Below are 27,848 nucleotides of genomic sequence, written 5' to 3' on the forward strand. Positions count from 1 at the left end.
TAACCTTGTGGGGAAGGTACTAATGGAACGCACATTTTTAAAAATATTTATTTATGTATTTATTTATTAAAAAGATTTTATTCATTTATTTGAGAGAGAGAGTGAGTGAGAGAGCACGATGGGGGGGGGGGTTGGGCAGAGGGAGAGGGAGAAGCGACTCCCTGCTGAGCAGGGACCCTTACGGGGTACTCCATCCCAGAACCCTGGGATCATGACCTGAGCTGAAGACAGATGCTCAACCAACTGAGCCACCCAGGCGCCCCTATTTATTTTAGAAAGAGAGAGAGAGAAAGAGAGAGAGATGGAGGTGGTGAGGGGCAGAGGAAGAGAGAGTCTTAAACCAGCTCCAGGCTGAGCGCCGAGGAGGCTGGGCTCGAACTCAGGAGGCTGAGATCACCACCGGAGCTGAAGCCAAGAGTCAGACGCTTAACTGCGCCACCCAGGCGTCTCTAGAATGTACATTTTAGATACGAAGAAAATGAAGTTTTGAGAGATTGAGTCATTAAGTCTGGATTCCAAGGATCACACTTCCACCAACATGATTTTGCCTAGATAAGAAAGGCAGCTTCCTTCAAGAAACCCCGGATCAAAGAATCACGTCCCTCCGAGGGCGCTATCACTGCCGAGCCGTCCTGGTGGTAGGTAGTCAGGGCAAAGACTCCTGCTACCCTCGGGGTGGGCGAGATCTGACTCCGACCCTGCATCACAGCTCCAGGCCCAGCACAGGGGAAGTGCAGACACGCGCTGTCTTTCATAATCCCCAGCCTTCCACAGACTGGTGACAACTCCACAGCCAGTCAGACGCAAATATCACTTCGGTAGCCTGCCCACCCCGCGTGCCCCGCCCACCTCGCCCAACCGCTCCCGTCACTGTTGGCCCCGCCCATTCTCCAAAGTCCCATCTCCTAGCTGGTCGGTTTAGCCTCCGCTCCGGCTCCCGGGCCCCGCGGTGACTGCAGCACTAGGCCCGCCCCCTTCCTGGGGTCGCGAGCGCCGAACGCATCGAACGCAGCCAATGGGTGGTGCGGCGGTAGCACCGCGGGAGGTTCGATTCACTGGGCCTGGCGGGTCCGGAGACTCCTGGCGGCTGTTAACGCGCGCTTTGGGAAGAGGAAGGTTGAAGCGGGAGTGCTAGGGCCCGGATTCACTTCTGCTGTTCTTTCCAGCTCTTCCTGGTATTCCCCTCCCAAGCTCGGGTCTTTTACTTGTCCTGCCTGGACCCCTGCTCGACCTCCCCCAGTCCGGGCCTGGCTTTCGCGCTCCAGACCTGGGAAAAACCCCTTCGGACTCGGCGCCTCGTCCTCCCCACGCCTTGGATTTTCACCCCGGCCCCCCTCGCCTGGCCTGTGATTTCTTCCCCACCCCCGCAACTACCCCCTGCCGTCACGTCCACCTGGGACCATTATCCCGACTCCACTCTGCCCAGTCTGGTACTCCCATCTTCCTTTCCCCCGCCCCCTCCCCCACCCCAGATCTTTACTCACCTTTGCTTGGATACTTCCTCTGTGGCCTGCTCTTCCGCCTCGACTAACTGGCGACCGACACTCTCACAGTTTTGGCCCAAACTCCAGCCCCTAGCTGGATTCCCTCCATCTATGCTCCGTCTTTAATTAGCCCATGCTTTCAATAATACAGCAGCTTGCTTTAACCGGCCATAGTTCTGCATTCTCAGCTGCTGGGTGCCTTTGATCTTTGATGGGTACTTGACGTTTTATGCTCCTGAGTCCAGGATGGTAAGTGTGGGCCTAAGGGCGACGTGGGTAGCCCTGCATCTCGGGCTAATGGGTTCAGGCTGCGGGATCTCTGGAAGTGCCCAGTTTCCATTTTCCCCTTACAGAGGAAGAGCTTAGCTCCTAGCCAGCTGGCCAAGAGAAAACCGGAAGGCAGACCTGGTGATGATGACGACTGGCAGCCTGGGACAGTGGTGAGTACCCTGCCCTCCAGGGGATAGGACAGGTAGGATGCAGGGCTGTTTGGGCAGAAAGGAGTCCTGGACTTGGTTTCTAGGGTTACATGGAATGAACCTGGTCACCTCCAGAAACTTCTTTCAGTGAACTTTTACTTAGTGCTTACTGTGTGTCAGGCACTGAACAAGATAAAAAAAAAAATTTGTCCCCGAGGTGTTTACTAGAAGTTAACGTGGCCTCAGTTTTTCTGGTAGAAAGGGATATTCCAAAGCAAAAGCGCAGATTGGGTTGGGCCTTATGGCTCTCCAATAGCAGCTAGCTGCCTGCTCTTTAGCTCTTTGTCCCCTGCCCAACATTACAAAACAGTAGAGTATATAAGGCCTGCCTTAGGGTTCCTGAGCTCACTTGGACCTAGATTAGAGGAGTGGTGCCCCTCTAGTGTCTGCTAATACTCAAATGTAGTATGTTTGACTTTGGATTGGTTCTGTGCTCTGTTCCCTGCTTTTGAGGCTTTCTGGGGCTGACTGTGGGTAGGACCTATGTACACAAAAATCAATAGGATAATACATATATTTCAGAGAGAAAGAGCAGTTCAAGACGTAAGGGCCACTGGAACTTTGAAGAAGGATTAGCTAAGAAAGGTCTAGAAGGCAATTTTGGGCAGGGGCTGTATGTGAGAGGTGAAGGGGCTGGTGTTTGTTTCAGGTGTTTCTTGTAGGATTACTGAAGCTTCAAACACCTTGGCAAGCCGCTGCAAGCTTGTCTGACGGTTCCGTGGGGTCTTGCTCTGTAGTTGCACCGCTGCTGGTGTGCAGGGAAGCTTCTCTACCTGTGAGGGACAAGGTTGCCTCTTGCTACTTACATGGGTCTCAGACTTGAACTTGGGGCAGCACTTGGTGCAGCTGGGTCAGAAATGGTGCTGTTTGTTCCAGAAAGCGCTTTCAGTGCTGGTGACCTCACTGCCATGGTGTGGGCTGCCTGGCTTACTTTATTCACCTCATCCAGTGCCCCCCTTCAGATTAGACAAGTTCTGTAACCTCATGAACTTCCAGTTTTCTCACCTGCTAAATAAGTATAACATTTATTATAGGATTGTTGTGAGGATGATACATGATAATGTGAAGAGTTTAGCACAGTTTCTGGCATTTAATAAGCGTTTTTGTTTTTTTTTTTAAAGACTTTATTTATTTATTCGACAGAGATAGAGACAGCCAGCGAGAGAGGGAACACAAGCAGGGGGAGTGGGAGAGGAAGAAGCAGGCTCGTAGCGGAGGAGCCTGATGTGGGGCTCGATCCCATAATGCCGGGATCACGCCCTGACCCTGAGCCGAAGGCAGACGCTTAACCGCTGTGCCACCCAGGCGCCCCAATAAGCATTTTAAATGTTAGTTGCCATTGTGATGAACTCTGTGGTCTTCCCAGCTTGACTCACCTTCCCCAATACTCTTCTAGACTCCCAAGAAACGGAAATCCAGCAGTGGGACTCAGAGCCAGGAGTGTTTCCTGTCTCCTTTTCGGAAACCTTTGATTCAACTAACCAATCGACCACCCTGTCTGGATAGTAGTCAACATGTAAGTCAGAATTGCAACCTGCTGGTGAATGTGTGTACCTTGTGGAGGCACCTTTCTTGTTTTGTCTAGGGAGGCTTCTACCCCTGAAGACTCTCTCAGTGGTCTTCCGAGTAGCCAGCAGATAGACTTTGGTGAAGGCTTTGGGTCTGCCTACAGCCTCAAGGGCCTGGAAGAGGCCTGGCCTCTTTCCTTCAGGATGTGTGCCTGACTTAGAGTCCCCGTTGCTTATAGTTATTTGGGCTCCAGATCTCAGGTGGCTCAGATTCCTGAGGACCTGAGGGTATAGGACAGGGAAGGCCATGCAGGGTATTAGAACCAGGATCCTCATGCCAGCTCAGTCTCTCACTTAGCATATGGCTTTAAGAAGTCTCAGAGTCCTACAGCTTCCACGTGCTTTGTCTAGTAAAATCCAATGTCATCTTTATGATGGCATCTTTTTTAAGATGCGGAAGCTGCGTCTCTGAGGGGTTAACTAGTTTGCCCAAAATTACAGAGTAGTCATCTGCTTAGCTTCACCAAAGCTTTTTCCGCCAAACTTTTTGAGGACAGTGGTATTGAGCTCTGGAGTTCCAGAAACCTTTGGAGTTTCTTTTCTTTTCTTTCTTTCTTTTTTTTTTTTTAAAGATTCTAATTTTTTACTTGAGCATGAGACCGCGTGTGCCACAAGAGCTGGGGGGAGGGGCAGAGGGAGAGGCAGACTCCCTGCTGAGCAAGGAGCCCAATGCAGGGCTCATCCCAGGACCCTTGGGATGACCTGAGCTGAAGGCAGATGCTTAACAGGCTGAGCCCACCCAGGAGCCTCTAAGATTTTACTGATAGAGTGAATCTCTGGAAGAGGGAAGCTTTGATCTTGGTGGGGAGCAGGAGTGCTCTCCCTCTTCTATCAGAAGGAAGGGATGGTATGAATTTGCAGTAACCAAATAAAGTGAGAGCATGCTCTCTCCCCTGCCTCTGCCAGTCTTATCAGACCAGATTCTCAGAGGCTGGTCATTGCAAGTCTTGTAGGCTGTGTCCTCATGTTTTTGGCCAGCGATGCTCACCTTCTCCCACACTAGTTGCACGAGGTGCAGTTCAAAGTCTTGCTTTTTAAATCTGGGTTGTCACCTGAGCAGAAGGCAGACCGCTTAACCGACTGAGCCACCCAGGTGCCCCACCTTTGGAATTTCTTAAGTGATAAAGTGGTGCAAGTGTCTTTTACTATTCATTAAAAACCCCTTTGACCACACCTGAATTTATGTTAATGAGATTCATTTGTAAGGCAACTAACCGTGGTGGCTGGTTGCCAGGGGAACCAACCTACCAGTGGCCAGTGTTTAATCAATCATGCCTATGTAATGAAGCCTCCATAAAACCCCAAAAGGTCAGGGTTTGGAGAACTTTTGAGAATTCATCCACGCACCAGGAAGTGGCACACTCCTAACTCCACAGGGACAGACTCTCCTGTGCTCAGGACTCTTCCAGACCTCGCCCTATGTATCTCTTCATCTGGCTCTACATATCTTTTCATAGCCTTTGTGATAAATGGGTAATCTAATAAGGAAACTTTTCCTGAGCTGCAAAAATTCTCTGAGCTGCTCTAGAAAATTAATTGAATCCCAGGAGGGGGTTGGGACCCTCCCATTTATAACCTATTGGTCTGAAGCACAAGGAGCAACCTCGATTTGGGATTGACGTCTGAAGTGGTGGGGGGGGGAGGTAGTCTTGTAGGACTGAGCCCCTAACCTGTGGGTTCTGGTTCTTTCTCCAGGTAGACAATGTCAGAATTGAGTTAAATTGTAGGACACACAGGTGGTGCTGAATAATTGCTTGTGTGTGGGAACGCCACACATCTGGTGTCAAGTAAACTGTGGTAGAGTGGGGGAGACACAGGAGTCTGTTTTTACTTTACAGGGACATTTTGAAGGAAAAATGGGAATAAGACAATAGGAATATGTAATGGACATTAGTTATTTGTGCATTCAGCAGGCATTTTATTTTTCTAATGTAATTTTTTAAAAGATTTATTTATTTAACAGAGAGAGAGCACACGCACACAAGCAGGGGGAGTGGCAGGGAGAGGGAGAAGCAGGCTCAATCCCAGGATCATGACCCGAGCCGAAGGCAGACACTAAACCCACTGAGCCCCCCAGGTGCCCCTCAGCAAACATTTTAAAACATTTTAATATAATACTTAATAAATACAAAGGAATATGTATATAACATGTGAGACAGAAAACAGACTAAACACCTTTGAACCCAGCATCCTGCACTAGAACATCACCAAAGTCATAATCCCTTTCCCTTCCTGACAGGTAACCACTGTCCTGAATTATCTTCATCATCCCTTGCTTTTGTGATCGTTGAACCATATGTATATAATTCACTAAGTAATACATTGTTTAATTGTTCACTGAGCCTTAAAAATGGTGTGTATGGGGTACCTCGGTGGCTCAGTCGGTTAAGTGACTCTCGATGTCGGTTCAGGTCATGATCTCAGGGGGGTAAGATCAGCCTCTGCGCTCAGCAAAGAGTCGGCTTGAGATTCACTCTCTCTCTCTGCCCCTCCCCTGGGTGCATGTTCTCGTGCTCTCTCTCAAATACATCTTTAAAAAAAAAAAGTGTGTAGTTCTGTGGGATTCTTTTCATTTTGGATTCATTCACGTTGTCCTGTGTAAGTGTATGACGCAAGTGCAGTGGGAGCCAACAACGGGGTCTAGCAGTCTGGAGGCTGGTGAATGACCTGAATCTGAGCAATGTGCCGAGTAGGTTGAGTCCTCGAGTATAGGAGGAGTCAGCCAGGTGAAGAGAGTAGGCAGTGTTCTAGATACAGGGGACCCTAAAGGCAAAAGTGCCTCGGGCCCATGAAAATCATATAGTACAGTTCTGGAGATGAGAGCACTTAGCCTTAAATGTGATGAGTTTGAAGTCCTGTAGGACAAGACATCAAGATTTGGGGATGGTTGCATATATGGGTAGGTGTGGAGCCTAGGAGGGAAGCCGGGACTGGGAATAGATTTGGGGTCCTTAGCATAGAGACATTTGACCCCTCCAGAGTGTATTGGAGTGTCAGTGAGTGCAGTCCGAGGAGCTGAGGTGCAGCCCTGAGCCCTGAGGAGCGCTTACTTCTAAGGGAGTTATGCAGAGACAGAAGAGCTCCTCAGGGGATTGAGCATGAGGTCCTGAAGAGGCAGAATAGTAGGAAAGTGGTGTCATCGTGGTCAAAGGCAGAGAATATTTGAGAAGAAAGAGTGGCCAGCTTTGTCTAGCCAGATAAGGATAGAAACATGTCCACTGGAGTTAAGGTCATGTAGCCCATTGGTGATCTTGGCCAGAGTCATTTCAGAGGAGGGGAAGATTAGAAAGGGGAGACAGACACTCATTCTAGAAGTTTGAAGAGGAGGAGTTAAGAGGTTAAAGGAATTTTTTAAAAAATTTATTTTAGAGAGCGAGTGTGTGTGGGGTGGGGGCAGAAAGGGAGAGAGAATCTCAAGCAGACTCCCCACTGAGCATAGACCAATACCCCCCCCCCGCCCCCAGCCCACACACACGGGGCTTGATCCCAGGACCCTGAGATCATGATCTGAACTGAAATCAAGAGTCGGGTGCTTAACTGATTAAGCTACCCAGGCACCCCAAAGGAATTTTTGTTTTTATTTTTATTTTTTAAAAGATTTTATTTATTTATTTGACAGAGAGCCAGCGAGAGAGGGAACACAAAGAGGGGGAGTGGGAGAGAAAGAAGCAGGCTCCCAGTGGAGGAGCCTGATGTGGGTCTTGATCCCAGAACGCCAGGACCCCGGGATCACGCCCTGAGCTGAAGGCAGATGCTTAGCGACTGAGCCACCCAGGCGCCCCGGAATTTTTGTTTTTAAAATAGAGAGTTAAGTATGTTTTAAATGCTGGTGAAAGAGAGCTAGTAGAGAGGGAGAGGTTGAGATATAGGAGAGATCAGGCAGAACTGATAGAGTGAATCTCTGGAAGAGGGAAGCTTTGATCTTGGTGGGGAGCAGGAATGCTCTCCCTCTTCTATCAGAAGGAAGGGATGGTATGAATTTGCAGTAACCAAATAAAGAAAGTGAGAGCATGCTCTCTCCCCTGCCAGTCTTACCAGACCAGATTCCCAGAGGCTGGTCATTGCAAGTCTTGTAGGCTGTGTCCTCATGTTTTTGGCCAGGGATGTTCACATTCTCCCACACGAGTTGCATAAGCTTGCAGTTCAAAGTCTTGCTTTTTAAATCTGGAGCATAAATTCTTGGCTACTCAGAGCCTCAAATCTAGCCTTCTGTATTGACAATTTTGAAAACAATAGTTCAGTTTTTGGGGGGTGCCTGGCTGGCTCAGTCAGTGAGCATAAGAATCTTGATCTCGGGGTTATAGGTTCAAGCCCCATGTTGGGTGGAGAGATTACTTTACCAAAAAAAAACCTTAAAATAATATTTCAGGTTTAGAATTGAAGCCAAATTAGAAAGGAAATTAGAATCCATCTCCTTCCTTTCCCTCTTATTTATTTACTTATTTATGAGAGGGAGAGAGCTTGTGTGGAGAGCTAGGGGGGGGGGCAGAGGGAGAGAAGCAGACTTCCTGCTGAGTGTGGAGCCCAATACGATGCTGCGGGCTTGACCCCAAGACCCTGAGATCACCACCTGAGCTGAAATCAAGAGTCAGATGTTCAACCAACAGCCACCGAGACACCCCATCATTTTCTTCTGACTTAAGGGTGGCTTTATGTTAGCATTGTTCATATGCAAGTTTCTCATTATCATTGCTATTCATAATTATAATAATCATGGTAATTAAAAATAGTACAAGATCTTATTCAGCTGCAAAGAAATATGCAAATAAAGAATTGGGCCTTTCTCCTAATGCCCCCATCATGTTATTTAGTGCGATGAAGTTCAGTTCTCCACATTCTTTTTCTTTCTTCCAGTAGATTGTCAAATATGTTCATTATATTTTTCCTATCTAACGTACACTGAGTTTCTAGAAATGTATAATCTTTGTAGAAATGGGTCAAAATAAAAGTAAAAATTTCAGGGCAAGACAGGTTTGCCTTTTTCCCTGTTAAACTACCTTTTTGCTTGAGGGGAATATTTTTCATTATTTCTTTTTCCACTAATGTAGTCCCATTAAAACTACCTTTAGGGTTTCTGTTCTTGTTGTCTGGGGTTTCAGCTCTTGTTTTGTTGAGGTTCACAGGCCATTGTAATTCCCCAGAGAGCTCAGGGTTATATAGACCAGAAGACCAGAACTTTTTTGGGAGTTGTCAGAGTTAGCTCAGGGGCTGGTGCTGTGGACCCCCTGCCTGCTCTTCTGCCCCAGCCCCATCGCCCAGTGCTGGTTCCAGTCTGGGGCGCTGGCACAGAGGCTTCCTGTAGGCTCTGAGGTGCAGGCACCAAGGCTACCCTTCTCTAGGACCTATTATGTTTGCTTCTTGTCACCCTTGTCCCACTTGCTTTTTTTGGTGATTTGTTTGCCCTCTCACGTCCTCTTTCTCATGTTGTTCCCTCTCTCATGCCTTCCTGTGGCAAGAAGCTGCTGACTCTGGGCTGATCCATATGGCTGTAGTCAAACAGGTGGAATTAGGAGGCCATACTGCCCACTGGTTACAAGTAAGGATCTTGGAATGAGGAAAGTCCTGTACCTGTCATGTCCCTGTGACTTGGAAAAGTGACTTAACCACTCAGTCTCAATATGCCCATCTGTAAAATGGAGATACTGGTAATAATACATAGACCTCCTAGTGCTGGTCATGAGGATTCAGCGGCAGCCTGAGTGCAGGCGTCTTGAGTGCTTAGCACTGCATCTGGGGTACGCTGTTAGTCATCATCATTGTTGTCATTTTTGCTGTTGTTGTTAATAGTATTTACTAATACTACTGTTCCTGTTACTGCTGCTACCACTACTTTTTGAAGGTCTGGTTAGTTCCCAGGGAGGTCGACGTGGAAATTAGATCTAGTAGGCAGAATTGATATGACAAAAGAAATGTGAGGTACGATTGGGAAGATGGAGTCCTGTAGGAGAGTGGTTGGATCCAAATATTGGAGTTTGCTGTTAGTACTGAGGTTGGGTAAGTTTGTGGTGCTTTCTTCTTAAGTGCTGTACCCTAGGGAATAGTTGTCCTTGCTGGCATGGCCTTTCATGAACGAATGGGTTGAAGCCTTGTGGCTGACGACTGAGGCTGGGTACTTGCCAGTGGCACTCTGCTGTCTCTGAGTATTTGTCGAATCTTATGTAAAGCCTCAAAGTTGAAAGCTGTTGTGTAAAACTTAATAACCTAATGTGGAGCACCTCTCCTTATGTTCTAGATGCATCTGAGTGAGATGTAATCAAAATATAATGCCCTGAATGTATTATCTTTAAATAGGCATGTTATTTTAAATTTTTTTTGAGATTTATTTATTTTAGAGAGCAAGAAAGCGGGTGTGAGTGGGGGGAGGGGCAGAGGGAGCGGGAGAGAGAGAATCTCAAGCAGACTTCCTGCTGAGCATGGAGCCTGATGTGGGGCTCAATCCATGACTCCGAGACCACAACCTGACTGAAGCCAAGAGTCAGATGCTCAGCCAACTAAGCCACCCAGGTGCCCCTAAATAGGCAGTTTAGACTGCGTCGGTAAAAATATTATCCCATAGCATCTTTAATCACTCCTGAATCCCTGTTTCTTTTCTTTCTTTTTAGGAAGCCTTTATTCGAAGCATTTTGTCAAAGCCTTTTAAGATCCCCATTCCAAATTATCAAGGTAAAAGATGGAGACTTTCCTATTTTTTGAATCAGTCATGTGGGAATGTATCTGAATTATTTAAAACCTCTGCTTTTATAAATACATGCTTACCTTGGAATTGAAGATGGCAGGCCAGTGGTGACAGTGTGTGGGGTGACACTCTAGAGGCCTGCATGAAGGCTGTGTTTGATAGCTTCAGCAAGGCCTGCCATGACTAACTGCCTCTCATCTTCTTGGAGGGGATGTGCCAGTGCTCGGGAAGCTCCTGGTGGGCCTCGGGGGCTGATGGGTCCAGGCTTCATTCAATCTAAGTGAATTTAGTAGCATCTCATTTCTGAGGTTGACTCTTCTACAGAGTTTTCCCCTGTCCTATGTGGGACATAGCATTGTGCTAAAACTGGGGCTGGGGAAGAAGGAGGCCCAACTCTGAAGAGCTCTGCGTCTTGAAGGGCTCCTTTGGGTTCTAGACCTTTCTAGGATTGACTTGAGATGAGCAAGACCCGGCCCTTCAGAAGTTTATAGTTAAATGGGAGAAGTAAAATGGGAAGAGTTCTGATGGGAGGCAGACTGGGATAATGGTCAGATAGAGGCACACAGCTGGGTTTGGAGAGGTTCTGGGAGAGAAAGGGTCCTATGCAAGCTTGGGAAAGGTTATGTGAAGGATAGGCATTTGAGCTGGGCCTGCTGATCTCTTCAATGTAGAGGCTCAGGTGACAGATTGTTGGTTTCTAGGTCCTCTGGGCTCTCGGGCATTGGGCCTCAAAAGAGCTGGGGTCCGCCGGGCCCTCCACGACCCCTTGGAAGAAGGTGCCTTGGTTTTGTACGAGCCTCCCCCGCTGAGCGCCCATGACCAGCTGAAGCTTGACAAGTATGTACATTGGTGTTTCTTGAGTAGGTCTGGTCTTCCATGAAGTGCACATACCTGGAAGGGCAGAGGGCATTTTGGTGTGATTTTTCCTTGGGACTGGCATGTTTTCAGAGTACTGTCATGACCACTGCACCACCATCCAGAGAGTGGGTAGGGGGGAAGGAGAGTGCTTGGGGAAGAGCTTGTAGGGATGTCCAGTTGCTGGAGGTTCCTCGCCCTTCCTGCCAAGCTTGCTCAGGGGAGCAGGAGGGATTGATGACATAGGGAACCCTCTCCTCACTTTCTAACTCCTGGAGCAAAATTTGCTATGGTTTGATTATCAGGCCACAAAGGCCCTCTCAGGCAGCTGCCTCTGTGGCCTCTGGATCAGCAGGACATAACTTCCTGAGGGCGTACCCTTGCACTTGTCTGAGCTCCTTGTGTTCTTTGCCGTGTTTTCTCAGGGAAAAACTCCCTGTCCATGTGGTTGTTGATCCTGTCCTCAGTAAGGTCTTGCGGCCTCATCAGAGAGAGGTAAAGGAGCTGGGGGGAGAAAGGTATGGGCTGGGACCCAGGCTGCCATCCCTGGGGCAGCAGCAGTGTGGATGCCAGAGTGGCTGAGTGCTGTTGTTCCCTCCCCAGGGAGTGAAGTTCCTGTGGGAGTGCGTCACGAGCCGGCGTGTCCCGGGCAGCCACGGCTGCATCATGGCCGACGAGATGGGCCTGGGCAAGACGCTGCAGTGCATCACGCTGATGTGGACGCTTTTGCGCCAGAGTCCAGAGTGCAGACCAGAAATTGACAAGGCAGTGGTGGTGTCACCCTCCAGCCTAGTGAAGAACTGGTACAATGAAGTTGGGAAATGGCTTGGAGGGAGGATCCAACCTCTGGCCATTGATGGAGGCTCTAAGGACGAGATAGACCAAAAGCTGGGTATGGAGCCTTAGCAGAGTTGGCTGTACGTTCCATACAACTTGCTCCTTTCTTGTGTGTATGCTCCCTGATGGCCAGCAGGCCGAGGGCAATGAGGGGGTGGAAGAGAATTCCCTTGCAAAATAGTGGAAATAGTTATTTCCAGGCTCAACTAAAGAACTGTCAAACTTTTTTTTTTTTTTCAAGATATTCTAAGATTTGTTCCCTTGACGTGTTTTCTGTTGTAGAAGGATTCATGAACCAGCGTGGAGCCCGAGTGCCTTCTCCCATCCTCATCATTTCCTATGAGACATTCCGCCTTCATGTTGGAGTCCTCCAGAAAGGGAGTGTTGGGCTGGTCATCTGTGACGAGGTACTTGACTCTCAGCGGTCTGGGTGGTAGAAGAAAGTGTTGAAATCTCCTCACTAAGAACTGCCATCCAAGGGCTGTGTCAGTATTTTTTAATTTTTTTAAGTTTTATTCATTTGAGAGAGTGAGAGAGAGCATGAGTGAGGTGAGTTGGGGGGGAAGGCGCAGAAGGAGAGGGAGAAGCAGGCTCCCCACTGAGCAGGGAGCCTGATGTGGCCTTGATCTCAGGACTCCGAGATCATGACCTGAACCAAAGGCAGACGCTCAACCGACTGAGCCACCCAGGCGTCCCAGTCACTGGGGAATATTAAGAACAGAACTTGTTGCCGTAGAGGATGCAAGTGAGAGGGAGAGCCCTTGACACCAACCTGCCAATAGGGGTTAAGCGGTGCTTGGCACTCCAAAGAGGGTGAGGTACTGTGGACTGTTTGGTTTTGTGCCTCCAGATGGTATTTTTAGACCAAGGAAAGACGTTGGAGGATGAGAGAGATTTGGATGGGTACAGAGACACAGTACAGTGTTTAGGGGAATAGGCTCTGGAGTCAGAGAGTCTTTTGTTCAAATTCTGGCTCTTCTGCTTACTGGTAAAATGATCTTGGACAAGTTACTTAACCACCTGAGCCTCTGTTTCTGAGTCAGTAAAGTGGTGTAATCATGTTTGTTTCTTGGGTTTACTGTGAGGATTCAATGAGGTGAATGAGGGAAAGCTCGTATCAGAGTGCCTGGTATGTCGTAAGACTGGTAATTGTCTTAAGATTCTTTGTTGTACGTTGGGGGGACGCGTGTGAACAGAAACACAGAGGTAGAAAAGCCCAGTGTGGATAGTCCATACACCTTAACCTGTGTTGACTCTCCGACTCTGACAAAGAGAAATGTGGTAATAGTTACTTTCTACCTTTTTCCATCACTATGCATGAATGGTGGTAGAGATGCTACTACCTAGAAAGGAAGGAGGGTGGCTGGGAACTTCTCGGTATAAAGAATTTTCCAGGTTTTCAGGGTGCTTGGCTACCCCAAGGCTGCTACCATTGTTTGCACCTCTTGGGAAGAGTGAAGGCCACTTTGCACACCACTGGGGCTTTAGTGGAGAGATGGCTGAAAGACTTGGCCCCATTTGTCAACTGATGGGCAAGCTTGACTGTGCTCTGGGAACAACAGATTAGCTCAGTGTCTGAGGGACTTTTGGGAGATTACAGAGAAGAAAGGCTTACTCAAGCCTGCTAGTTAGGATCTCTTTCCCAATTGGGCTTTTGTCCTTAATAAAGAATCCATCATTATCGGGCATGTATACCAACCTTTGACACCTCAATGGGCTGTTCTTTCTGGTAAGAGTAAAGGATTTAGCAGGTTGAGGTGGGCTCTATGTGTGATAACCCTATAAAGCTCAGGGCCCTGGCCCATCTAGATTTTCTTCTGCTCTGTAGTGTTCCTTTCTTTTCCTTTCCGTCCTGTTTTCGGAGCTGACTCTGTAGGGCAGAGGGGACCAGGCTGCTGCTTGCCACACTGCAGCATCCTGGCCTTCCTTTTTACTCATCTACCTTTTTTTGTCCGCAATTTGTCAGTTGTCAGAGACGTGAGGAAGCCAGTCCGGAAAGATAGCCTACTCTAGGAGGGGTTTGTCCGTTTGTCCCGTTCAGGCCCTGGAAAGGGAAGATGCCACCCCAGGCTTTCCTGCTCCCAGCACCCGCAGTGCTTCCTCCTAGCAGATGCTTCTCTCTGGCACACACAAGTGCTGCATGATAACGCTGTGCACAGAATCTTTGGTCCTTACGGTAATCTGAGTTAGAGCAAGTCAGAAGACTTGGGGTCAGCCGTGCTCTGCCACTCGTAAGCATACTGTGCACGTGAGGCTGCTCAGAGGCTCTGTTACTTCCGTACAGCGAATGGATGGCATAGGGTCTACCTGAAAGGGACATGGTCCACATCCAGAGAGAAGATCTATGGAAATATTTTGTAAAGTATATGAATAGGCGAGGGATTGACATTGTTGTCGTCATTTCAGTTTTGGAGGTTAGGAGAAGTGTGATGACCTGCCCAGTTTCCCCCTGCTAGGACCTAGTGAGCTGGGACTTGAATCCAGGCCTGAGATTTTAAGACCTGGCTCTTACCCTTACTGCCTTGGATGTAACCCAAAACTTGGTGTAGGAAGCGTGGCTTAGGTATGGGAGGACTGGCCCTGTATGCCTTCTCCAAACCCATATATGTTACTTTATAAGATCTAGAGCACACAGCAAGTCAGAAAAAGCGTCCTGGGGAAATGCATAAAAAACAAGAATGCTACTCATAGGGCTCATGTTTCAGAGAGAAAAGTGGTATTTGATCGTGGTATCATTTTTTTGTTTTAAAAAAGGTAAGTGGAGAACTCTGCCAGAACAGAAATTCAGCAGCAGCTTATTAATTTATTAGAGCTCTGACAACTTTTCATCTGGCTGAACATTTGATTTGCTGAGTTCCCAGAGTTTGGCTTCTTTCTTTCTTTTCTTTTCTCTCTGATTTTAATTAATTTTTTTAGAGACAGAGAGAGCACAGCAAGAGGAGGAGCAGACTCCCCCTGAGCAGGGAGCCTGATGCAGGGCTCCATCCCAGGACCCCAGGATCACGACCCGAGCCAAAGGCAGACGCCCAACTGACTGTGTCATCCAGGCACCCCTGTTTTTATTTTTTTATAAGATTTTATTTTTGGGGCACCTGGGTGGCTCAGTCAGTTGAGTATCTGACTCTTGATCTCAGCTCAGGTCTTGATCTCAGGGTTGTTTTTTTTTGTTTTTTGTTTTTTTTGTTGTTGTTTTTTTAAAGAATTTATTTATTTATTTGACAGGATAGAGACAGCCAGCGAGAGAGGGAACACAAGCAGGGGGAGTGGGAGAGGAAGAAGCAGGCTCACAGCGGAGGAGCCCGATGTGGGGCTCGATCCCATAATGCCAGGATCACGCCCTGAGCCGAAGGCAGAAGCTTAACCGCTGTGCCACCCAGGCGCCCCTGATCTCAGGGTTCTGAGTTTGGGCCCCGCATGGGCTCTGCACTGGGTATGGAGCCTACTTAAAAAAAAAAAAAGTTTTATTTTTAATCAGTCTCTACACTTAGCGTGGGGCTCGAACTCATGACCCTGAGATCAAGAGTAGCACACTCTTCTGACTGAACCAGCCAGGCACCCCAGAGTTTGGGTTTTAAATCCCCCCCCCCAAAAAAAATTCTAGGTCTAATTCTTCTTTAATAGCAATGGTGGTTATTCATTCATTTCCTTCAACAGACATTTACTGAGCACTTCTCTGTGGGGCTCTGTCCTATGCACCAAGTTATTATATAAAGGCAAGTCTGACATGGTCTCTGCCTTAAGAAGTTCCTGTCTAGCTGAGGAGATTAAGTATAGTAGGGTATGCTTAGTACTCTAGAATATATAGCAGTAGGTGGGTGGCAGGGTAGTACAGTGCCCAGACTTTGGAATCACACAGACCTGAGTTCAAATCCCAGTTCTGCCACTTTCTACCAGTGTGATTTGGGATAACTGTTCACCTCTCTCAACTTCATTTTCTCTAAAATAGGTATTACAATTCATAGTTTCCTGATTTTTTTTTTTAAAGCTTTTATTTATTTATTTGACAGAAAGAGAGACAGCCAGCGAGAGAGGGAACACAAGCAGGGGAGTGGGAGAGGAAGAAGCAGACTCCCAGTGTAGGAGCCTGACGTGGGGCTCGATCCCAGAACGCCGGGATCACGCCCTGAGCCGAAGGCGGACGCTCAACGACTGAGCCACCCAGGAGCCCCCCCTACTTTTCTGATTGTTATCTGGATTACAGATGAGACTATAGGGAAGTGCTCCTTATTAGTACAGTGCCTGGCACTTTGAAAAGATTCAGTAAACAGCTCTTATGTTACAGGGTGCCACAGGAGCGTGGAAGTGGGAGAGACCAACAGCCTGGGGTCATTGCGGAAGGCTTTGCATAGGAGGTGACATTTGAGGAATTTGCCTGTGGGAGAGAATTCTGAGCAGAGGAATGGCATGGGCAAAGAGACCTAAGGAAATCCAGCATTGGGAGTGGGGAGGAGTTACGGCTTCTTGAACTAAGACAAGCTGAGGAGACGTGTTACCTATGGAGAGGAGTTGCCTAGGGCCTTATTGAGAAGTGCTAAGCTAATGAGCTTGGACTTGATTCTAGAGACAGGAGGGTCAGTGGACGGTCTGTGTTTAATTGCATCGTACAAGCTGACCAGAGGGGGAGCGTGCTGACTTGTTTGTTCATTCTTTCCCTGGTGGTTGCATTTTGAGTGCCTTGCCCGGTACAGACCGAAATGGGGACTTCGGATAGAAGAGGCACAGGCCTGATCTTGCCCAGGTGGTTCTTCGGGAAAGAGGGAAGACAATAGGGTCCTTTACAACTTTCTTGAAAAAGCCTTAAAAAAGAGAGAAGTAACAGTGGTGTGTATGAGGGGTGAGTGACAGGGAGAATAGGGATTGGGGAACAGATGCAGAGGGAGGCAGAGAGAGGCTCTTCAAGTGTTTGAGCTGTGGATTCTGCAGGGCGAGGGAAGGAACAGCCTGGGCTAAGTCCCTTTAGCTCTGACAGCCTACACATGGTTTGTAGACCAATCCAGCAGGCATCTGGCTCTCTAGGTTCTGGGTTGGTTGGGCTGATGGGGAGGGAGGATTCCCTGCAAACATGGGTCTAGAACATGGCTGAATGTCTCTGAAGAGGATAGGCAGCCTGCTAAGGCTCTGAAGTCTGGGGCAGGGAAAAGGAGGGGAGGTAATGGAATCCAGGGAATCCTTGCTTTATGAATATTGCACTGATGGTCTGGAAACTGAAGGTCTATCTCCTGAGCCTGACTTTTTTCCCTAAGCAAGCAGGTAAATTCTCACTCTTGCTGTACGCTGTCAGTTCCCGAGGCCCCAGGACCTGTAATGTTTATGATTCCTCTTTTCCTGTCCGCACAAGACTTTGTAGTCATTAGGGATGCCACATCATGCTCAGGCCTAAGTGAGAATTAATTTCCTTGCAGGGACACAGACTTAAGAACTCTGAGAATCAGACTTACCAGGCACTGGACAGCTTGAACACCAGCCGGCGGGTGCTTATCTCCGGGACCCCCATCCAGAATGATCTCCTTGAGTATTTCAGCTTGGTACATTTTGTTAATTGTGGCCTTCTGGGTAAGAAACCAGCCTTGTCTGCTACATTGGAGAGGAGCCTTGCTTTGGCCTTGGGAGTGTAACTCTAGCTGAAGAGAGAAAGGGCAGAATGCTAGTTATATGTAGGTCACTAGGCACTCTTGTAGGTGACTTCTTTTGTCAGGGAGTAGCTTAGCCATTGGGCAACTTGTTTCTACTGAGCAACTCAGCAAGGCGCACGCCAGCCATTTTTCCACCGCAGAGATAGTAGGGCTATGCACGATGTGATGTCACTGAGCTGGGGATGGAAACACTACCTCTAGGCATTTTTGCTCATCACATCCTAGCTGTCTTACGAGAGCTTTAGCCTCGGAGCAGACTGTCTTGGGCAATTTTTGTTTCTTAACTACTTTTTAGTGTACAAGTCAGTGTCATTAAATGTGCTTACATTGTTGTGCAACCATCACCACCATCCACCTCCAGAACTTATTTTATCTTGCAGATTTGAACCTCTACCCATTAAATAGTAACTCCCCCTGTCCCATTCCCCCATCCCATTCCCCGCAGCCTCTGGCAACCACAGGTGGGTAGTTCTTGCACATAAATATCTGTGGGACGGTTTGTTAGTGCCACCCCAACTTGCCAGTGCTCAGGAAGATAACTTTAGGCAAGAGCCAGCTAAGCAGCAAGATTTTCATAAAGTGAACACATTTGTGTAACCACTATCAGATCAATTACTGCCACCATCTCTGCAGCACCTCCCCCCTTTTTTAAAGATTTTTTTAAATTTAAAGCATGAGCGGGGAGGGGCAGAGGGTGAGGGAGAGAGAGAATCCCAAGCAGACTCTGCACTGAGCATGGAGCCCAGTGGACTCAATCCCACGACCCTGAGATTGTGACCTGAGCCAAAATCAGAAGTCAGATGCCCAACCAACTGAGCCACCCGGGTGCCCCTAGCAGCACCCCCTTCTAATCACTGTTCTCTCCTTTTCCCCCTGAAGTAAGCACTCTTCTGACACTCAAGATTGGTTTTTGCATATTTTGGACTTTATGTAAATGGGATAATACAATATATATTCCTTGGCATCTGGTTTCTTCTTTTTCAACATTACATTTATGGGATTCATCCATGTTGTTGCTTGGGGCAGTAGTTGGTTTCCTTCTTTGTATACGGTTCCTTTTTTTTTTAAAGAGAGGTAGAGAGGGGAGCAGAGGGAGAGGGGGAGAGAAAATCTCAGGCTCCATGCCCAGCACGAGCCTGATAGAGGGCTCCACCCCACAACCCTGAGATCACCAGCCAAAATCAAGAGTTGGATGCTTAACCCAGCCGAGCCACCCATGTGCCCCAATGCTGTTCCATTTTTATGAATATACCAGAATTTATTTATCTTTTCTGTTGATGGACAGTTGAGTTTCCAGTTTTTTATTCTTTTGAGTAATGATGCTGTGAGCGTTCTTGTATGTCTTTCCCTGAGCATAGTGTGCATTTCTCTTATGTAAATATGCATTCTTTGTCCTACAAGTCGAATTGCTGGGTCATATGTTATGCATGTGTTCAGCTCTAGTAGATAGTGGTTGTGCCAGTAGTATATGAGAATTCCAGTGTCTCTACATCAGAGGTCAGCAATTTTTTTTTTTTTTAAGATTTTATTTATTTATTTGACAGAGAGAGACAGCCAGCGAGAGAGGGAACACAAGTAGGGTGAGTGGGAGAGGAAGAAGCAGGCTCCCAGCGGAGCAGGGAGCCCGATGCGGGGCTCGATCCCAGCATCCTGGGATCACGCCCTGAGCCGAAGGTAGACACTTAACGACTGAGCCACCCAGGCGCCCCAGCAGATTTTTTTCTTAAGGGGCTAGATGGCATTTTAGACTTGCAGGCCATACTGTCTCTGTTATAAGTACTCAGCTGTGCTACTGTGGCATGAAAGCAGCCATTGAATGTAAATAAATGGGCATGGTTGTGTTCTAATAAAACTTAATTTACAGAAACAGGTGCCTGGCCTATGGCTGTAGTTTACTGACCTCTGCTCTATATGATTACCAATATTTATCTTAAGGGAAATTCTTTTTTTTTTTTTAATAATGATTTTTTATTATATTATGTTAGTCACCATACAGTACATCCCCGGTTTCCGATGTAAGGCTCGATGATTCATTAGTTGTGTATAACACCCAGTGCACCATGCAATATGTGCCCTCCTTACTACCCATCACCGGTCTATCCCATTCCCCCACTCCCCTCCCCTCTGTAGCCCTCAGTTTGTTTCTCATAGTCCATAGTCTCTCATGTTTCATTCCTTAAGGGAAATTCTTAAAACTTATAGTCATTTTGGTGCACGTTTTATGATACCTCATAGCATTTGCCTAATGTTTAATCAAGTTGAACGCCTTTTAGTATGTTTATTGGCCATTTGAGATCCTCTTGTGTGAGATATCTGACTTTTTTTATTGCTGGCCAAAAGAAAGCCCTATACCCATTAAGCAATCACTCCCTATTTCTCCTTTCCCTCAAACTCTGACAATCACCAATCTGCTTTCTGTCTCTATGGACTTGCCTATTCTGGACATTTCATATAAATGAAATCATGCAATATGTGTTATTTTTGGCTTCTTTTGTGTTTGGCTTCTTTTACTTAGTATAATGTTTTGTCCACATTGTAGCATGTGTCAGTACTTCATTACACTGATACATGCTACTTCATCTCTTGTAAGCAGTATATAGATGGGCTTTTTTTTTTTTTTTTTAAGATTTTATTTATTTATGTGACAGAGAGACAGCCAGCAAGAGAGGGAACACAGCAGGGGAGTGGGAGAGGAAGAAGCAGGCTCCCAGCGGAGGAGCCCGATGTGGGACTCGATCCCGGAACGCCAGGATCACGCCCTGAGCCGAAGGCAGACGCTTAACGACTGCGCTACCCAGGCGCCCCTATAGATGGGCTTTTAAAAAAAATCCAGTCTGACAGTTGTATTGTCTTTTTAATTGGATTATTTGGCCCTCTTATATTTAATGTAATTAGTTATATATTTGAGTTTTAATCTGTCTGTGTGGCCTTTCAAGTCCCCACTTGCTTTGGTAGCTTTCTGGTCCATTCAAACAGAGATTGCCTGTAACTTGTCTAGCTTTGTTCTTGACAGAAAGACGGTCTGTAACAAAGTAGTCTGCCACTATTGGCAGTGGGCTAATCATTCATTTTTTAACATTTTTTTTAATTAAAAAATTTTTAATACAGTTCAAATCAGTGTGCCAGGTTCATTTCAGCTCCTTCACTGCCAAACCTGGGAGCTGGGATTGCTTTAGTTTCTCTGCCTTTTCTTTGTCTGTGACGACCAAGGTGTAAAGGTACCTGCTGCATCAAAGTCTAAACTTCACATTACTCTTATGTTTCTTGATCTTGACAGATATAGTACCTTTTGCCTGGCCATGAGCAGAAAGTCCTTGATTTCTTCAATTTTGAGAAGCATGTCTATCAGGGGCCTCAGGGGAGATTGTGGCTGGCACAGCAAGTGACTAGAAGCGAGGACAGAAAAGAGTGAGACTCCCCCCCCTTTTTTTTTTTAACATTCTTTAGTGCTTTAATTTTCCCTTCTCTCTTGTCTTAGGAACTGCCCATGAGTTCAAGAAGCATTTTGAGTTACCAATTTTGAAGGGTCGAGATGCAGCTGCCAGTGAGGCGGACAGACAGCTAGGAGAGGAGCGGCTGCGGGAGCTCACCAGCATTGTGAATAGGTAAATGGCAGGGTGGGGGCTGGGCTAGGCAGCAGCACCTTTCTTCAGGATTTTCCCCCAAGTTAGGTCATCAGAATTGCCTCCTAAACCATCCAAGTCCAGTCCTTTGGGGCCGTGGCCTATAAGGGCTAGGATTCTAGAGACTGGGGTCTGTGCCCTGACCAGAGCCACTGAATGAATGGAGGTGTCTTGCAGGTCACGTCCCTACTGTCTTCCTGGCCTGGCCCCTGTAGTCTGGTTTTGGGCTGCTTAGTGTCCGGTTGAGGAAGCTCTTCTCTGATGTTGCCTGACTCCCTGAGCAAATATCCCTTGGAGCATTGTTAGTACCTCAGAAGTTTCCTGTCAGTTGATCTCAGAGCTAAAGCACCAGGCTTCCCTTCTCAGGCCCCATAGCCTTCTTTGACAGGTAGAAATAGATCTAAAGAATGGGTGTGGCTCCCAGACTAAGAGGGCTTTTCCATAGGGTCCACATAATCCAGGGAACAAGTACATTTGGGACTCCTCTATTGTAGGTAATACACTTGATTTATATCCTGAAGTCCTGCCCCCTCTCCCTCCCAATTTTAGATGGTAGGAAGCAGAGTCACTATGTTCTTAGGTGCTATTCCTAGTTCTTAGGAGCTACTCCTCAGGTGCCTGATCCCTGTCCTTCCTGGTCTGCCAGGAGCTATGGGCTTAATTTCATTGAACCTTGGGCCATGTGGTATTTGGGCAAGTGCAGGCAGAAACTACCCTAAGGACTTAGTGGTTTGCAGCTTGCTTTCCCTGTCTGAGCGCCAGGCTCAATGGGAGGTCTTGGCCTTCTCTTGAAGACCAGCTAAACTTTTGAAGAGGAAGCGTTGTCAATGTAAGCTAGATTGTTTGAAAGGGTTTTTGTTCCCATGACTGAGACCCACATAAAGATATGTTTGCCATAGGGCTGATGGATCTCTGTCATTTGATACTACAGAAGATAGTCTTTTGGATTCTTTGGGTGGTAGCTTTTATTCCAGTAGTTAGCATAGCATTTGTACCAGCCTCTTGCCTTTTTATCCTGTCTCCCCAGGTGTCTGATACGGAGGACATCTGATATCCTGTCTAAATATCTGCCTGTGAAGATTGAGCAGGTGGTTTGTTGTAGGTACTGAACTCAACTGAGGGGTGTGGAGTGAGTGTGTAAAAACAAAGCTCAGCCCTTGAGGCATGGCTGGGCTCTCACGGTGTCTTTAGGGCAGAGGTGTGGTCCCCCTTTCCCGCTGATCCAGCTGCCCTTTTTTCAGGCTGACATCCCTTCAGACTGAATTATACAAGAGGTTTCTGAGACAGGCCAAGCCAGCTGAAGAGTTGCGTGAGGGCAAGATGAGTGTGTCTTCCCTTTCTTCCATCACCTTACTAAAGAAGCTTTGTAATCGTGAGTCGGGTCCATGTCCTGGGGTCCTCTGAAAGAGTGAGCAAGGGTAGGCTCCTGTGTGGTCCAGACACCTTCCAAACTTGTCTCAGTCCTCATAAAGCCCACATGTGATTCTAGCCCTCTCTGAGCTATGAACCCTACATTGTATACTCTGTAAACCAGACCCTTTGTTTTGGAAGGTTTAGCTTATCCACTGCCCAGCCCAAGCTTGATGCTTGGGGTATATGGGACTGTGTGTGTGTGAGTATGTGCACGCACACATGTGCATATAAAATGTTGGACAGGAGGACAAAGAACAAACCTTGCCCTCCCTGGTATAGTTCCCTTTTTGTTGGGAGAACACACTAGTTAGCAAGATGTCCCAGATGGAGCTGATTGCATACTGGGATTTGGGGCCAAGTAAGTCTGGTGCTGAGGATGGCCTGCTGGGTAGGCTTCTAGAGGGGATTCCAATGAGCACTGAAGTGGAAACTTCCGAAAGCATTGTAGCTGGCATTTTGCATTTTGTTTGTGGGTTGTCCCCCGCCCCCCCCCCAGATCCAGCTCTAATCTATGACAAGTGTGTGGAAGAGGAGGATGGCTTCGAAGGTGCTTTGGAAATATTCCCCCCTGGTTATAGCTCCAAGGCTTTAGAGCCCCAGCTGTCAGGTAAAGCCAGTCTTCGGGCTCCTCTGGGAGGAGGACTGGGAGATCGTCTCTTTGTGCTAGGTGTATTCTTGTTTCAAGGCGTGATATCAGGAGTAAGACTCTTGGGGCATTGGGATGGCCTGCAGGGGGCTAACAGTTGCTGATTTCTCCAGGTAAGATGCTGGTCCTTGATTACATTCTGGCAGTGACCCGAAGCCGCAGCAGTGACAAAGTAGTGCTGGTGTCCAATTACACTCAAACATTGGACCTCTTTGAGAAGCTCTGCCGGGCCCGAAGGTAGGGAATAGCCTAACCAGTTCGCCAAAGCAGCGTCTCCCTGACTGTCCCGCTAGGAAGAATAGTTGTTCTGACTGGTGGATATGGGCCAAGATGTGGGTATAGGAGGAGCTTCCCAGAAAATGTCTTCTCTTATTGCTGTGATGGTCCCAGCTCCACCCCTAAGCAGAATAGCCCTTGGTCCTTCAGGTACTCCCAGAGGACAGAGTCCTGGGCTCTAGCTCCCTGCCTATCCCTTTGGGAGTTTAGGGCCTCAGGCTGTACATGAATAGCCTCAAGCATGGTTAGTTCAGTTCCTTCGGTAGCGGGGCTTCGGGGCTCTGCTTCCTTCTTTGGTTTTGATCTTTGGATTCCCCTTCAGGTACTTGTATGTCCGCTTGGATGGCACAATGTCCATTAAGAAGCGAGCCAAGGTTGTGGAGCGCTTTAACAATCCACTGGTAAATGTACAGCCCTGTTCCCACACGACCAATGCAGTAACGTCAGAGTCAAGGGGTGATAGAGAGGCTATAAGGGTGCTCTGCTTTAGGGTCTCTGATTTTTTTTTCTTCCCCCTTTTCTGGTGGGTGTGGTGGGGTTAGGCTGGTTGGTGATAGCTGGGCTGGGAAATTGGTAGGCAGACAAATTGGTGGTCCTTATAGCATGAGAGTACAGATGTGTGTGAGAGAACAGTCTGCTGGGCTGAATAGGATTCCAGTTCAGGCTGCAAAAGGTTCTTTTTCTCCTGCTTCCTCTTTCCAGAGCCCTGACTTTGTCTTCATGCTCAGCAGCAAAGCTGGAGGCTGTGGCCTCAATCTCATTGGGGCTAACCGACTGGTCATGTTTGACCCTGACTGGAACCCAGCCAATGATGAACAAGCCATGGCCCGGGTGTGGCGTGATGGTCAGAAGAAGACCTGCTATATCTATCGCCTGCTGTCTGTAAGGACGGTGACAGTGGTCACAGTAGGGGCGGGTCATGGAACAGGACCTTCAGGACCATCTTGGGTTGTTTCTCAGTACCTCTCTTTGGTCTTCTGCCTCTAGCAGCGGCCAGGCTATGGGCTTAGCCAGAGCCCTTTATTCTTCTGTTCTTTCTTCCTCTCTCCACCCCATTCCTTTAAAACCTTACTGTGCCATCTGGATACCGGTTCAGTGGTTAACAGACTCTCCTGTGGTCGCCTTCCTTTCACAGGACACCTGCTTTCCCTCATACCTGATTTCTCCTGTGCCACTTGCCTTGTAATCGTCTTACACGCCATGTGTCCCATGGGGCTAAGAAGAGGTATTTGCATTCTCCAAGTTCTCAGTCTTCACTCAGACCATCCACCTTATAGTTCTCTTTTAAAGCTCATGTTATCGGGGGCGCCTGGGTGGCACAGCGGTTGAGCGTCTGCCTTCGGCTCAGGGCGTGATCCCGGTGTTCTGGGATCGAGCCCCACATCAGGCTCCTCTGCTGTGAGCCTGCTTCTTCCTCTCCCACTCCCCCTGCTTGTGTTCCCTCTCTCGCTGGCTGTCTCTATCTCCGTCAAATAAATAAATAAAAAAAAAAAAAAATAAAGCTCATGTTATCTGACTTGACTACTCTCTTTTCTTTCTTGTTACAGTCCTCTATCCTATGCTATTTTCCTAATTCACTGATGACTTTGGATACCAGCCCAATCTTCATTTTTTCCCCAAATCATCTTGACTTCAAGGACCATGCAGTTCTCTAGCATTCTGGCCTTCATGTTTCCTTGACCTCCTCTTAAATGAGCTCTTCAACTTCCCCTCATTTAATTACTTCCAAGGCCACACTCCAGAACTTTAATAGTACCAAAACTATACATAGTTCCAAACTTTAATATCTGTCATTCTATTCTCACTTCCTGTCCTTCCAACTTTCTCATACCTCCTACATCTGCTTCAAACTAATGTCCCTAGTATCCCACCTCCCCCCTATCTGGCTTGACTTCTCTTTCTGTTTGGCCTGATTCTTATTCATCCTTTCGGCCACTCTTTCCGTAAAACCTTCTCCACTTGGATCATTACAACTGTTCTCAGGTTCTGCACCAGATAAAATTTGCAGGTATAGATCAGCACTAGCACAAATTCACATATTCCATTTGGGGCTGGGCCATATCTTGTTTCTTTCAACAGCCACTTCAGGCCTTCACCACTTCCCTCAAGTTTGTTACCTAACCCTGTCTCTCATTCTTTTTGCAGAGACCTTGTCTTCTACTTCACAGAGAAAACGTAGGATATCAGGCTTGAATTCTCTAGCCTCTCTTTCGTAAATCTCTACACCTGGCTCTTCCCTTCCCTTCTCAGAGGAAGATCATTTCCTTCTTTTTTGAGGCTCATCATTCTAGCTTTGCCCAAGACTCTTTGCTGTCCTTTCCTTTCTTAGTTGATTAAGTTCTTCATTTCCCTGGGTTTAGAAACATGCTGAAGTAGCTCTCACTTTAAAAGTTTCTTAAGCCTCTGTCCAATTGTAGCTACTACTTTGGGTTACTTTCCATTTGTTCATAGTCACATTTTTCCAAAGCCTACAAATTCACTTCACTTCATCTTCTACTCACTCATCAGACCATTTATGCCACTGAACCTGCTTTTGAATATACTGTTGGCTTCCTAATTGCCAAAACAAGAAACTCTTTATTTTTTTCTCTACATCTGACACTGTTGACCACTAATCTTTAAAATTCTGTTCTCTTTGGAAATTGCACTCTGGTTTTCCTACCTCTGTGACTACATACACTCATTATATTGACAAATCTCTGAATTTTTAGCCTGGATCTCTTAACCTGATTTCTAGACCCGTATTTCCATCACCTGTTGTACATTTCCACCTGCATGTCTTATGAACACTTTGGATGCATGGTGACTAAATACATTTTCTTTCTGAATTCTGTCATTTAATGGCTCCGTTATCCAACCAACCCAAACCTGGGTATCATCCTAATGGACCATTCTCTGTCTCCTAACAAAAATTACTATTGGTTTTTACCTTCTGGAAATTTCTTTAACCTTCCTCTCTGTCCCATGCTGAGGTCACAGTCCTCTCTCACTTGGATATTGCAGGAGTTTCCTAATTCTTTACCTTTGGTCTTAACCTGTTCTTCACATACTGCTTCCTGAATGAACTTGACAAAAATTCTGATTTTGCTTTTCATCACTTGCTGGACAAGGCCAAGCTCTTTCAGCCCGGCATCCATACTTCTCCAGTATGACCTCTGCTGACTTTCTCAGTCCCAGCTCTTACTACATTCCCACCATCCTCTAGACAGGCTCAAGTTCTCAGTCCTCTGGTAGGCAAGGCTTATTCCTTTGTTCCTATGTGGGACCTAAGAGCTTTCCCTTCTCTCTTTCCTTGTAAACCATATACTCATTTTTTTTTAAGGTTCAACTCAAGGATAACCTTTCAAGCTTTCCAGCACTGCCCTCTACCATCCTTCTTATGGGCCCTTGGGTATCCTATACAGGTTTTTATTATTGTACCGATTAGTTTATGTCTTTCCCACTAGACTGTGAGCTCAAGAATAGGGATCATATTTGATTCTTCTTTGTATCCTCACGCATAGGGCCTGGCCTAGGATACCCTAATGATATTGAGTGAGAGAGACCTGGCTTGGTGTGGAGCTCTGGTGAAGCTGCTGCAAACCTCAGCTCACTCTGAAGGAGTTTAGCCAGGCCATGAAACCCTCCATTTGTACCAAAAATATCCTGGGTGAGCAGACATGTACAAGTCATGTTCCCAAGAGATAGACTGGGAAAATGGGCTCAGCTGAGCAGGTGTGTGGCTGTAGGACTTTCAGTTTTATTTCCCCTTCTCTTGGATGGCTATGGTTTCAACCCCTGGGTTTTCCTGCGCCGCCCCCCCCCCCCCCGTGTTTGGGGATGACTCAGCCATGCATCCCTTGGACCCCCCTGCCCCCCCAGGCAGGAACCATTGAGGAGAAGATCTTGCAGCGCCAGAGCCACAAGAAGGCACTGAGCAGCTGCGTGGTGGATGAGGAGCAGGAGGTGGCGCGGCACTTCTCTCTGGGCGAGCTGAAGGAGCTGTTTACCCTGCATGAGGCTAGCCTTAGTGACACACATGACAGGTGGGTGGCCATTACCTCTGAACTCCCTGCACAGCATGGAGATGGGCTCTGTAGTCACCACAGCACTGTCCTCTGCCCCCAGGTTGCGCTGCCGCCGCTGTGTCAACAACCACCAGGTCCGGCCACCCCCCGATGGTTCTGACTGTACTTCAGACCTGGCTCAGTGGAACCATAACACCGATAAGCGGGGGCTCAAGGATGAGGTACTCCAGGCTGCTTGGGATGCTGCCTCCACGGCCATCACGTTCGTCTTCCACCAGCGCTCTCATGAGGAGCAGCGGGGCCTCTGCTGATAAACCAGTTGGTCTGGGTGTAGCTGTTAGAGGAAGGAGA

General features: G+C 47.5%; 1 protein-coding gene and 1 pseudogene across 2 annotated transcripts; one reads left to right on the forward strand and one right to left on the reverse strand.

Moving 5' to 3' along the window:
* The first annotated feature begins 1,046 nt into the window (after positions 1-1,046).
* Positions 1,047-27,808, forward strand: RAD54L (RAD54 like). 2 transcript variants are annotated; one of them, XM_045799649.2, is made up of 18 exons: positions 1,047-1,733; positions 1,838-1,924; positions 3,360-3,479; positions 10,134-10,194; positions 10,909-11,044; positions 11,488-11,557; positions 11,666-11,954; positions 12,182-12,306; positions 17,302-17,452; positions 21,011-21,137; positions 22,183-22,257; positions 22,397-22,527; positions 23,065-23,175; positions 23,328-23,451; positions 23,813-23,891; positions 24,193-24,372; positions 27,352-27,515; positions 27,598-27,808. In XM_045799649.2, the coding sequence occupies exons 1-18, from the start codon at positions 1,731-1,733 to the stop codon at positions 27,806-27,808; spliced, it is 2,244 nt and encodes a 747-aa protein (XP_045655605.1). In that variant the 5' UTR covers positions 1,047-1,730. The 2 variants fall into 2 exon arrangements, with proteins under 2 accessions (XP_045655605.1, XP_087721979.1); XM_087865853.1 differs by lacking the exon at positions 23,065-23,175.
* On the reverse strand, positions 18,833-21,057 carry LOC148109130 (large ribosomal subunit protein eL38 pseudogene; annotated as a pseudogene).
* Positions 27,809-27,848: the final 40 nt, after the last annotated feature.

Source organism: Ursus americanus, chromosome 12 (assembly GCF_024610735.1).
Source record: "Ursus americanus isolate L20-20 chromosome 12, mUrsAme1.1.p, whole genome shotgun sequence".
Classification (NCBI taxonomy): domain Eukaryota; kingdom Metazoa; phylum Chordata; class Mammalia; order Carnivora; family Ursidae; genus Ursus; species Ursus americanus.

Excerpts from the sequence above, each read along its gene's own strand:
- RAD54L (XM_045799649.2), top strand. Across the intron at positions 11,045-11,487 it reads GACCAGCTGAAGCTTGACAA|GGAAAAACTCCCTGTCCATG; the intron begins GTATGTACATTG and ends GTGTTTTCTCAG. Across the intron at positions 21,138-22,182 it reads CTCACCAGCATTGTGAATAG|GTGTCTGATACGGAGGACAT; the intron begins GTAAATGGCAGG and ends CTGTCTCCCCAG.